General features: G+C 43.3%; 1 protein-coding gene across 1 annotated transcript in view; it reads right to left on the bottom strand.

Annotated features, from left to right (window-relative positions):
• The window catches only part of BOC (BOC cell adhesion associated, oncogene regulated), a 51,701-nt gene that overhangs the window by 11,071 nt on the left and 27,582 nt on the right, over positions 1 to 13,048 (bottom strand). Inside the window, 7 exon segments of the mRNA XM_043993496.1 lie at positions 595 to 604; positions 1,080 to 1,248; positions 8,187 to 8,308; positions 8,311 to 8,498; positions 10,703 to 10,979; positions 11,276 to 11,569; positions 12,382 to 12,525. Of these exon segments, the coding sequence (XP_043849431.1) occupies positions 595 to 604; positions 1,080 to 1,248; positions 8,187 to 8,308; positions 8,311 to 8,498; positions 10,703 to 10,979; positions 11,276 to 11,569; positions 12,382 to 12,525 (1,204 nt within the window).

The raw sequence follows: 13,048 nt of genomic DNA, 5'->3' as shown, positions 1-13,048 counted from the left end.
TATAATAAAGTTATCATGTAATTGTCTTCTCCCCAGGTGTGTATATGTGTGCGTATCCACACACACACACACACACACACACACACACACACACACACATATATGAAATTATACATACTTCTATTTATCAGTTCTTTCTCTGGATGTAGATAGCATCTTTCTTCATATGTCCTTTGTAGTTAATTTGGGCATTTATAATTGTTGAAATGATTTAATCACCCAAAGTCATTCTTTTTTTTTTTTTTTGTGAGGCAATTGGGGTTAAGTGATTTGCCTAGGGTCACACAGCTAGTAAGTGTAAAGTGTCTGAGGCTGGATTTGAACTCAGGTCCTCCTGAATCAAAGGCCTTTGCTCTATCCACTGCACCACCTAGCTGCCCCCACCCAAAGTCATTCTTAAAACTTTATTGTTGGGGCAGCTAGATGGCGCAGTGGTTAAAGCGCTGGCCCTGGATTCAGGAGGACCTGAGTTCAAATCCAGCCTCAGACACTTAACACTTACTAGCTGTGTGACCCTGGGCAAGTCACTTAACCCCCATTGCCCCGCAAAAACAAAACAAAAAAAACCCACTTTATTGTTACTATACATAATATTCTCTTGGTTCTGCTCATTTCACACTTCATCATTTCTCTCTCTCTCTCCTCCATATGTGCATGTGTTGTGTATGTGTGTGTGTGTGTATAGAATAGGTCCTTAAATTCTTGTGGAAGGAATTAATCTTTTAAAGCATGACTTAATTTTCTGATTCTGCTTTACGCCCAATATAATACTGCTGGTCCCTTTAAGAGGGAGAAGAGTCAGGTTCAGAGTAATGTAGAAGTTATAGAACCAGCAATGGAAATAAGGTACTCCATCAATCTGGGGATTACATTAGGAAAAGCACATTAAAAGGACAAGTAATCACCAACACAGATCCCAGGAGGTTTTATAACAAATGGAAATACCAACTCTACAGAAGATGAAGGCCAAGATTTTTCATCTGGAGTGAGGAGGAAGAAAAATTCCTTTCTCACACACGGAAGAACCTTTCGACAGTCCCTAGGGGTGATGCCCCAAAGCCAATGAAGTAGCATGTAACTGTTACCAGTTCGAAATGTGACCATGGCCGTCTGTCCCTCCCCAGCACAGTTGTAAGCTGCCATTTCAACTTCGTATAAGCTCCCAGGATCTAGTCTGGTCAGTGTCAGGCGGTGTTGGTTAGCTGGAATGCCAGAGATGGTCCACTCATCAGAAGAATTTGTAACCTGCTGGAGAAAAGGACTTACATGAGGTCTGGTCTTCTCCTGAGGTTTCTACTAAGTGCCTTTTAGAATTAAAGAACTCACTAAGGAGGAAGGCAGAAGTGACAGGGATCTATGGGGAGCAACAGTGGAGAAAGGGGTGATGATGATAGTTATGCTGAGATATCAGGTACATTTAGGCAAGGCTCTGCCAGCATTTTCATAAAGACAGACAACCTATAAAAATTATTTTGTTCTTATAACTAAAACAGTTTAGAAAATCAGAGAAGATCTGATACTATGCAGATATTCCATCCATACCAACTTCACAGAATCACAGAATTAGAAAGGACTTATCCAATCCAACTGGTACCTGAATAGTAATCATCTCTATAATATCCCCAACAAGTGATGCTCCAAACTGAGCCCGAAGACTTGAAATGATGAGAAACCCATTTCTTCCTGCCCAGCCAATTCGATTTTTAGATCACTGTTGCAGATATATGTTTTGGTCCTTAAAGGAAGCAAAAATCTGCCTCTCTTCCAACTTCTATCCATTACCTTTTTGGTGTTGGGTTGTTGTTGTTGTTTTTGTTGTTTTTTTTGTGCAGGGCAATTGGGGTTAAGTGACTGCCCAAGTCACACAGCTAGTAAGTGCAAGTGTCCTGAGGCCGGATTTGAACTCAGGAACTCCGGAGTCCAGGGCCGGTGCTTATCCACTGTGCCACCTAGCTGCCCCTATCCATTACCTTTAATATGCCTCCTGCGTTGAAGGTGTATGTGTGTTTGGGGGGGGGGGGATGGGAGGGGAATCCAAACTGTTCTTCCTCATGATAAGCCTTAATAGACTCATGAGAGACAACTTGTTCCCACTAAGTCTTGCGCGGTGTGTAACAGCCGTAACATCTCTGGAAGATGGTTTGGTCTCTGGTCTCAATAATTACCCTCATCTAGACATGCTCTAGGATGTCACCGATGGTAGTGGTTTCCCATTAGAACAAACACTCATCGAGAGGAGTAATCATTTCATTCTTTGTATTTGTTGTTCATGTCCAACATTATGGACAATAAGTGGGAATGACAAGTTCTATTTTGGAGATGTTAAGTTTGAATGTCCGTGGGACTTTCAGTTCAAAATGTCCAATAGGCAGTTAATGATGTGACACTGGAGCTCAGGAAAGAAATTGGAGCTAGATGTAGAGATCGAAGATCTTTTGGGATCCTGACTCTTATCCAATGTGCAAGTTGTCCCTGTAAACTTTTTGTCACTAGTGAAATAGGTAAGCCTGCCATTATGCATTCATTCAAGTCACTGATAAAAATGTTGAACACCTAGTGACAACTTCCTCCCCTTGAGTGGGAGCATTAATGACTACTTTTTGCATCCAAATCCACCCAACTGCATGATCATTTAGTCCACATCCCTCCATTCTAGGATTCCATCTCACTCTTATTCCTGGTTTTCTACCATCTTGCTTGACCACTCTAAGTATTTTTTACCAGGCCACCATCCACATTCTACTCCCTTAACTGTGCATATTCCCCAAAGCTCTGTCCTGGTTCCCCTCCTCCCTCCCTCTCCCTCTCCTTCTCCCTCCCCCCCCCTCTCTTTTTGTATCCCCAGTACTTAACACAGTGCCTAGTAAATTTTCCTCCAATTTCTATTGAGGGTACCAGCATTCCTCTAGTTACCCATGTTCAGAAATATGACTTCTGTATTTCCCATTCCCATAATTAATAGAAAATCCCGTCGATTTTACCTTTACAACACCCCTCACCTTGGTGGTCCCCCTTCTTTCTATTTCTACTCATTTGCCTATGTGAGTGAGATTTTCCCCAACCCTTAGATACGTGATTTAACTGTGATAGTAATCAGTATAATAGACTACAAACTCATGTTTAAGTGTTCTCTAGCCTCTTAAGTTAATAATAATATAGCACAGAGCACAGATATTATGTAATGTGTTCTTTAATATTCTTTAGTGGCTTAAGCCAATGCAGTACGTGTAAACTTGTCTCTTGACCATTGTCCCTCTCCATTATGGTTCAACCAACATACTAAAAATTGTATCTTCTAAGCTGAAGGAGCCAATCAGCATTAGGGAACCATAAACACAACCCATATGATGACAAATTTGACCAAATCCTCGAATTGGCTGCCTGCCAGGCATTGGTGTGCCCACCAATCATGTTCATGACCTTGGTGACTATGTTTCAATAGCTTATTTCTGTACTATTTGCATTATGCTATGGAGATACACTGGGAGTAATTGGTCTAAAAACAGTAGAGTATGAAAGCATTCAAGCCTTGCTGGGGTATAAAAACCACTGGATCCCTAGCTTTGGGGTCTCTGCAGGCTTACCCCTGCCAGAGAGTGGCTTTACTGGGAGATAGGCTCTCTCTCAATAAACCTATTTTCTATGGCTTGGAGACTTCACTGTTTTCTTTTCTAAATTGAACTTAGAAATTTTCACGAGACCTAGTACCCTATTTTGGGCCCTTATTATCTCTTGCTTGGACTACTGGGAAAGCTTCCCAACTGGTTTCTTTGTTTCCATTCCCTCTCTCCTTTAAACTATCCTATATCTAGCTACCAAAATAGATTTTCCTAAAACATAGGCCTGAGTTTGTTACCCTCTATGATTCCCTATTCTGGAATAAAATTCAGTCTCTTTGCCTGGGTTCTTAAAGCCTTTTATAATTTGGATCCAGTTTTTCTTTCCAGACATTTCATACTATTACCCTTTATAATCCTCTAGCTGTGTGATCTTGGGCAAGTCACTTAATAGCTAACATCTGTATAGTGCTTACTATGATCCAGGCACTGTGCTAAGTGTCTACGATCATTATCTCATTTGATCCTTACAACAACCCTAGGAGGTAGGTGCTATTATTACCCCCATTTTATAGATGAGGAGACTGAGGCAGATAAAAAGTTAAGTGACTTGTCCAGGGTCAGACAGATAGTAAGTGTCTACAGCCAGATTTGAAATTAGGTCTTCCTGACTTGAGGCCCAGCGCTCTGTCCATTGTACTCTCCAGCTGCCCCTGGTTTCCTCAGCTATTCTAAAAAAATGATAGGGGGGCAGCTAGGTGGCACAGTGGATAGAGCACTGGCCCTGAATTCAGGAGGACTTGAGTTCAAATTTGGCCTCTGACACTTGACACTTACTAGCTGGTGACCTGGGCAAATCACTTAACCCTCATTGTCCCACCTTAAAAAGATTGGGTTGGGGGCAGCTAGATGGCGCAGTGGATAGCACCGGCCCTGGATTCAGGAGTACCTGAGTTCGGATCCAGCCACAGACACTTACTGGCTGTGTGACCCTGGCAAGTCACTTAACCCCAATTGCCTCACCAAAAAAACCCCACAAAAAACAAAACAAAAAAGAGAGGGTTGGATTAGATGGCTTCTGAGGTTTTGCTTCTAGTTCTACATCTCTATGATCTACATGTTCTATATCCCAACCAGAATGATCTAATTGCAATATCAAAATTAAGCATTCTCTTCTATCTCTGTCATTGCATAGGCCATCTCCCATGCCTAGAAGGCTTCTATTCTATGTGGCAGTACTATGTGGCAAGACACTGCACAGGGTGCATTGGACTGGGGGTCAGAGAAAAAAACAAGTTCAAATGCTTACTAGTTGTGTACCCTGGAAGAGTGCAACCTCTCAGGGCTTGAGTTTTCCTCATCTATAAAAAGAGGAGGTTTCGCTTTGATGGTCCCTAAGACCCCTTTCTATGAATTACCTGAAAGTAAAGATTATAATGAAAAGCAAAGTAAGAATCTGCCGGGAGGAATGACTGGGAGGAAGAGACTTTTATTCTTCAAGTGTAATATTACAAAAAGTAGAACAAAAACCGACTATTCAAGGGACAGGGATGTTTTAGGCTTCGTATCAGGTTTTTCTTCATTTGTGCCAAAAGGGTGAGGTTTTCATAAGCTGAGAATCCCCAGTGGGTTGGAAATTCAAACACGGTAGCACAGGGCCTGTTCAAGATGGACCAGAAATGGAAACTGTTACACAGTGTGAAAAATCAAAACCTGCCAGGAGAATTTCAGCTCTCTGGTGCAGAGGGAGTTTGGAAAAAAAAAAAAACCCTGACATGTTCCCTCTTGCCTTTTCAACTCTTTTTGCCTGTCATTATCCCAAAGACATATTGACTATCAAGAAAGAAACATCTTTCAAAATATTGTTTTCTGCCTCATTGGTATCCATTGAGTAACTCTAGGACCAGAGACTTTGCGGCCCTAAGAGCAGCCAGGCCGACCAAGCAGGGGGAATGTTTCTCTGGCTTCCCCTAATCCCCCTCAATCTTCCCCTCTCGGCCCCAGACTTCCCTGGCTCAGAAATAAAAAAAATTAAATGTCAAGGTAATTAGTCCTGTCAAACATGACAAGAAGATAAATTATGTCACAGTGCTGGCATTTTCCAGATTTACCACAGCCTGGGCACTGCCAGTGTGTTGTTCAGTGGGGGCAGCTTTGAGCCTGCCTTATTGGCCTGAAAGAAGTATTTTCCCTGTCAACCCCAGGTCTTTTTTCTTGGGGACCAAGGAAGTTTGTTTCTTACTATCCTCCCAGTCCCCATTTTGTACAAGCCTATGAGATAGAAGAGTCCAGTTACATAAAAAATGAATCCTGGTACACTTCTTTCTTTTTTTGTTTTTGTTTTTGGGTGAGGCAATTGGGGTTAAGTGACTTGCCAGGGTCACCCAGCTAGTAAGTGTTAAGTGGTCGGAGGCCTGATTTGAACTCATCTCGCCCTGACTCCAGACTCTATCCCAGTGCCACCTAGCTGCCCCTGTGGTGCACTTCTTTCTATGCAAAACTGCCTTGTGTTGAGACTGTTTGTATTCCCTTCTGTCATTAGTCTGCTTACTGCAAGGTATCTATCTGCTAAGGGTAATAGGATGATGCATTCCTGATGCCTGAAGAGGTAACAATGCTATTCAGTCATTTCAGCCATATCTGACTCTCTCCATGGCCCTATTTGGGGTTTTCTTGGGAAAGATATGGAGTGGGTTGCCAATTCCTTCACCCGCTCATTTGACAGATGAGGAAACTTAGACAAACAGTTGCCCAGGGTCACACAGCTAGTAAAATGTCTGAAGTTGAATTTGAATCTTCCTGATTCCAGGTCTAGCACTCTATCTACTATAACACCTAGCTGCCCTTTACCTCCCATCTATTCCATCCAAATATGTTGGTATATTTACACTTATATGTACCTAGTTGTTTGCATGTTAGCCTGCCCATTAGATTGTAAGCTCCTTGAAAACAGAGGTTGTTTTTTTGCCTTCCTTTGTATCCCTGACTCTTAGTACACTGCCTGACATACAGTTAATGCTTAATAAATCTTTGTTAACTTCTTCGAAGAAGAATAGTTATCTTTAAGTGGTGCACATAGTGAAAAGATTTTCAATGTTTATCAAGAAAATGCTTGTGCTCTTAAAGAAAAAATAAGAAAGCCACATGTACTTAGCATGAAGAAAAATGTCATTATGGATTTTTATAAAAAGAAAATACTAGAAGATAATGGAAATCTCCTCAATAGGTCCTCTTTAAATAGTGACTATATCCCCAGCCTTACTGTGCTGGCTTGAGAGTAAGACCTAAAGTCAACAGAAACACAAACTGATTCTAGTGATTCTTGGGGTCTTTCTACCACAGTCAAATGACTCTCCCCAGGGATCTGCTGTGCAAAGAGGAACGCTTGAGGTCTGAAATGGCAAAGTCACCTTATAATCTACTATGTCTACTGGGGCGAAGGTGGATTAAAATTCAATTCCAAAAGGTCTGGACAAATACTTTAAACCTCCATAGAAAACATGCTCATAATGACCATCTCATTGTTTTTCTGTCTTCAAAGACAGTTTGTCAATGCTAGGATATCTGCAGGGTACCAATGATTAAACAATCAAGAATTGAAGGACCACAGAAATCATCTAGTCTATAACACCATTTTAACAGAGGAAGAAACTGAGGTACAGAGAGGTATGGCTTGTTCACTAGCAGAGACAGGATTTGAACTAGGTCCTCCTGATTCTGTTTTCCCCTTCACTGTTCTTTCCAAAATATCACATTGCCCCTTTAGTTCCAACCATCTACAGGTGGTCCAAAGGAAGAAAGGTGATAGTTTAACAGGGAGTTGATCATGGTAATAATAACAGTATATGATCTTGTATAATATGTATAACAGTCACTATGATATATTATGACCTTATATTATATACATGTATTATAATACATTACTATATATATGATATATGATGATAATATTTATATAGTACTTTAAGGTTTGCAAAACTTCCAAGGGAGTCAGACACAAAGCAACTTCTGGGAAAAAGAAACGAGAGTTCTGAGTAGGCCAAAACATGGCTCTTTCCTGGGTTTTATATAGACATAGAAATGCATGCTTCTTCACAGTTGGGATATCTGGTCAGCCATACTGTTTTGACCTGAGAGTATCGACCGTTTGGAAGAATATCAATCCCCACCTCCAATTTCTGTTGAGGGCGCCATATTTCTCCCACATTAGTAACCTCACTGTCATCTTTGACTTTTGGCATCTCTCATAATGACCCTTCTCTTCCACTCACAAAGGTACCCACCTGGTATGGTCCCTATCCTGATTCTGGGAGTTTAGATTTTGGGGAAGAAGGAGGTTAGGGTAGTGTTCAAGTGGAAACCTCCTATGGGAATGACATGAATGGGCACAGGTGTAGCAATATATTATTCTACAAGATGAATGGCTGAACCCTAGATTCCCTATTTGTGAAACCTTCTTGTGGGTTCTGAGCAGGTATATTAGACAAGGAAGAAAAAGGTTGGAGTTTCTTATACCAGCTCCAACCCTAAAAGAGGGCATCGTGGATTCTGGAAACTCCCCAGCACCAACGCCAGAGGTCAGTCTCCCTCCATCTCACTCTGCTAGGTGGGGACAGAGAACAAGAGGACCATACCTTGGCGGTGTTTCACCAGGTAGTAGAGGATTGGGGCCCTGTTGCCACCGTCATGACGAGGCCTCCACACCAACTCGGTAATAGTCTGTCTTGGATGTCCTGGAGAGCTGAGGATGATGGAGCTTCAGCTGGAGACACCTGCCCCTTTGCAGTTGTGCACTGCAGGGCCGCAGGCAGGGCTGTTGGCCTAGGCCTCAGAAGCATAGCTCGATCCCTCAGAGTCCTATCAGGGCTTGCTCGCCTAGCGGGAGGTGTGGGAGACTGAGCTGATCCAAGCTTGGCCTCCCGCCATGGTTTCAGGTTGTTCCTAGAGATAAAACAGGAAAGGAGAAGTAAGGAAGAGCCATTTTAAAATGTTACCACTTGCCTGAGATTGTCAGCACTTGTCTTGGCTGGACATATTGGCTTGAAATAGAGAAAAGAGTCAAAGGGAACCAGGAGACTTGGAAAAGTAAGATCGAGACCATGATATAAAAAATGAAAATCATGATAAATGAATAGCAGTCATGCCTGATTCTTCATGACCCCGTGGACCATAGAACCCATGGGGTTTTCTTGGCAAAGATATGGAGTAGCTGGATTAAGTGACTTGCCCAGAGTCACACAAAAGTAAGTGCTTGAGGCCAGATTTGAACTCAGGTCTATCTGGACTCCAGTCCCAGCGCTCTATCCACTGAGTCACCTAGTTATCATGAAAACAACTTAATAGATACTCAGCTCCTACCATGTCACTGATTAACACTCATGTTCTCTAGAACTACCCAGTCAGGCTTCTCCTAGATGGAAAGGATACTATGGGGCTAGAGAAGGTGGAGTCTGAAAATGCTTTCCTTGGACAGCCCAAGTGACAATGCACAGACCAAGTGGCTCAGAGATGACCACAATGTTTCCAAAGTAGGATGGCTTTCATGGGTAATTGTAGCCAAAGCTTCTTCTCTCCCCCTTCTAAGATGGTAGGGCCCAGATGTTAGAATTTAAATTTATTTATTTATTTATTTTTTAGTGAGGCAATTGGGATTAAGTGCCTTGCCCAGGGTCACACAGCTAGTAAGTGTTAAGTGTCTGAGGCTAGATTTGAACTCGGGTACTCCTGACTCCAGGGCCGGTGCTCTATCCACTGCACCACCTAGCTGCTCCCAGATGTTAGAATTTAACAAATTCAGATTAAACATTTACCAAAAGCCTAATGTATCCAGAGCACTGTGATAGATCCAGGGGGAGAAAGAAAGATCAGCAGGAATCTATCCCTGCCCTTACAGAACATATGATTTCAAAAGCTCTGTCTTGGGGCAGCTAGGTGGCACAGTGGATAGAGCACTGGCCCTGGAGTCAGGAGTACCCGAGTTCAAATCCGACCTCAGACACTTAACACTTACTAGCTGTGTGACCCTGGGCAAGTCACTTAACCCCAATTGCCTCACTAAAAAAAACCCCAACAAACAAAAAAAACCCCAACCCAACAAAAGCTCTGTCTCAAAGGACCTGGGTTCAAAACCCAGATCTGCAATTTAGTACCAACATGGCCTTGACCCTCTCTGAGTCTCAGTTTTTTCATTGGTGAAATGAGGAGCTTGGAGTAGATAAAGGTCCCCTCCTGCTTCACTTCTGTGATCCCTGTCTTCACGAACCATGTAACCTAGTAATGTCCAGTGCTACCCAGGAGTAAGTAGGACAGGGACAGAGGAGCACCATTACTCTCTAAGGGTCATGCTCAGAAATGTTTCTTCTATTCCACTGAGTTGATAGATTGGGAATAAGCTGAGATAGCTTAGGTGGTATTGTGGGTAGAGCACTGGGTCTGGAGTCAGGAAGACCTTAGTTCAAGTCCAGCCTCAGACATTTACTAGCTGTGTGACCCTGGGCAAGTCACTTAACCCTGTTTGCATCAGTTTCCTCATCTGTCAAATGAGCTAGAGAAGGAAACGGTGAACCACTCCAGTATCTTTGCCAAGAAAAACCACAAAAGGGATCATGAAGAGTCAGACACAACTGAAAAATGACTTAACAACAATAACAGGTTGGGAATAGTGTGGGCTTGGAGAACCTGAGGGTGCCTGGAGAACAACAGGAAATTAGAAATCAGCTGAAAGTAGATGGAGGTGAGCAAAACGAGACTTTCCTCAGGAAGTCTGCCCCACTTACACTGCTTAGCACTGATGTCACACCTCCTTCTACCACTCATAGCAGTGATTATCTGTAAAATGTGTTTTCCAGAATCTGATGTTTATATGTAATTCAATATACTGTCTCATATTGGTTTCTAACTATTGTTATATTCTCTTTTCTATTTCTCTTGAATCATTCATTCATGTAGCTCTTCTCTTTATAGCAAGATCTTAAAATCTCCTTGAAGACAGAACCCTCTCATGGATAGCACTCAATACTTGTTTGGATGAATTAAACTGAAGGGGGTTGACTATCTTCTTTGCTCTACAGAGTTAAGGATAAGCAATGAATAAAATACAGATGCAAATGTTGTAGCCAAAAGAAGATGGGATGTTTTGGACCAACTCACCAGGCCGGGCTGTCTTCAGCTGTGCCATAGCCTGGGCACTTCCAACTTCATTCTCTGCCATGCACTGGTACACCCCGTCGTCCTCAGGACCAACGCTCACCACCCGTAGGGCCTTACGGGAGAGCCGCAGACGCTGGCTGGAGGCGAGGGGTACAGCATTCCTCAGCCAAAGCACCGAGGGCTGAGGGTTGCCCCGTACTTCACAGGTAAATTTGGCACTCTGCCCCCATGGGATGATCTGCTGAGATAGCTCCATGGTGACCTCAGGGGGCTCTTTGTGGAAAAAACACAACACAACATCAGTTACAATGGTTACAAGAGGGAGAAATCTGCTCCCTCTCCTCAGGCCCTAAAGTGAATGATATTAGAAAAGGTAAGGGAAGCTGGTCCTCACGGCAACTTCAGGGAAGAGTTTGCTATATTCTGCCTTCAAAACAGTTATTCAAGTTCCCACCCTACTACTCATTCACTGTGTGACCCGAGGACCTGAAAACGTGAACCTAATTTTGCTCATCTATACAAGGAGCATAGTACAAGGAAGGGAAGAGAAGAATGAAGGTGGCACTCACCAAACACTTGGACGTTGTAGAGTATGACGGCTGCTCCTGGCTCCCCAACCCCATTGTCTGCCATGCACCTGTAGCTCCCAGAATCCTCCTCGCTGGTAGTGTCAATTAGGAGGTTGCTAAGCAGGAAGCGGGTTTTGTTGTAGCCCACAATACTAGACCCATCCTTAGCCCAGGTGACTCTCGGAGGTGGGATTCCGCTAGCCACACACTCTAGGATAAGGCTCTGGCCCTTGGTCACAATGATGGTCTGAGCTTCTGGCGGGTATATTATCCTAGCAGCTTCAGCGGTAGAGCCTGGGGTGATAGAGAAGAGAAAAACTGAAGCACAGAGTCTGTAACCTGTTGCTTTCCAAAAGAGATAGAGACTAAGTCAATAACGTTGTCCTGATAAGATCTGAAAGGGCCCATCTTGAATCACTGCCTCATGAAAACTAACAAAGCTCTCTCCACCTGGGCCAATTGACACTGTATTCCCAGGGAAAGTAGAGGTCAGTCCTGAATCCCCAGTCCCATAAGAGGATGTGAGGACAGATGACTGCCTAGCAGTACGTTGGGAGGTGCCCACTCCTTATTACAGCTGTCAGAGTACAGGCTGGTCAGAGTCAGGTGGTAAAGGCTGATGATCTGTTACAGGAAGAAAGTCACAATACAGCCCTTAACTGGGAATACAGCTCCTCAAATGCAATACTGTTGGCATGGATGTGGACAGGGAGAGATAAAATAAAAAACCTCTCTAGCCTTTCAATCTTTGAACCACTCGGGGCAGCTAAGTGGTACAGTGGATAAAGCACTGGCCCTGTATTCAGGAGGACCTGAGTTCAAATCTGGTCTCAGACCCTTGACACTTACTAGCTGTGTGACCCTGGGCAAGTCACTTAACCCCAATTGCCTCACCAAAAAAAAAAAAATTACTATGATTAATCTTTGAACCACCCAGCCTGCACTGGGCTCCCTGTGGCTCTCTGAGGGTTGCCATTCTTTGCCTACTGATACAGGTCGCACTGTAGAAAAAGGAGGGACTCTGGGCTCTTAGCCTCCTTCTTCCCTCCTGCACTCTTCAAAAGGGGCAGCATTCCCCACCCCCTAGAATAACTGGGTTAACTTACGTCGTACACGAAGCCGATCGCTGGAGACGGAAGTTTTCACCTCCTGAGTCACAGGGTTGTATGCAGCACATTTGTACATCCCTTCATCTTCCTGGCTAGCATTGACAATCTGGAGGTTTCCTGATGGCATGATCAGGTAATTGTCTGTCAAAGAAACGAGGGAACATATAGGACCTCATTCAGTTCATGAGTTTTGCCCGGAGCAAGACAAGGCACACTTCAATCTCTCTCTTTATCACAGCTGAAGGGGATTCAGAGGCCATCTGGTCCAGACCCTTCATTTGACAGAGAAGGAAACTGAGGCTCAGGGAAATTGATCTGACCAAGGTTTCACAAATATTGAGCATCAGATGCAGACCTGAACCCACATATTCTGTCTCCAGTGCTCCCTCTCTCTGACCACACTGCCCCCTTCTTTCCCAACCTATTCCAAATAGGATGAAACATAAAAAGGCAAAGAGAAAATTCAATAATAGCACCCAATTCTCTGGAATGAATCATCTAAAAATGAAGTAGAGTGTAGTTTTTTTTAAAAAAAAGACCACTGGGCTTTGACTTAGAAGCTCTGAGTTTGAATCTCACCCTCTGCATCTGTCACTGACTAGCCCTGTAAGCAAGTCAATGAGCTTTAGGTTTTGGTTTTTGTTTTCGTATTGGGAAAATGGAC

Source organism: Dromiciops gliroides, chromosome 3, assembly GCF_019393635.1.
Source record: "Dromiciops gliroides isolate mDroGli1 chromosome 3, mDroGli1.pri, whole genome shotgun sequence".
Lineage (NCBI taxonomy): Eukaryota > Metazoa > Chordata > Mammalia > Microbiotheria > Microbiotheriidae > Dromiciops > Dromiciops gliroides.
This window is presented reverse-complemented; position numbering and strand designations above follow the sequence as displayed.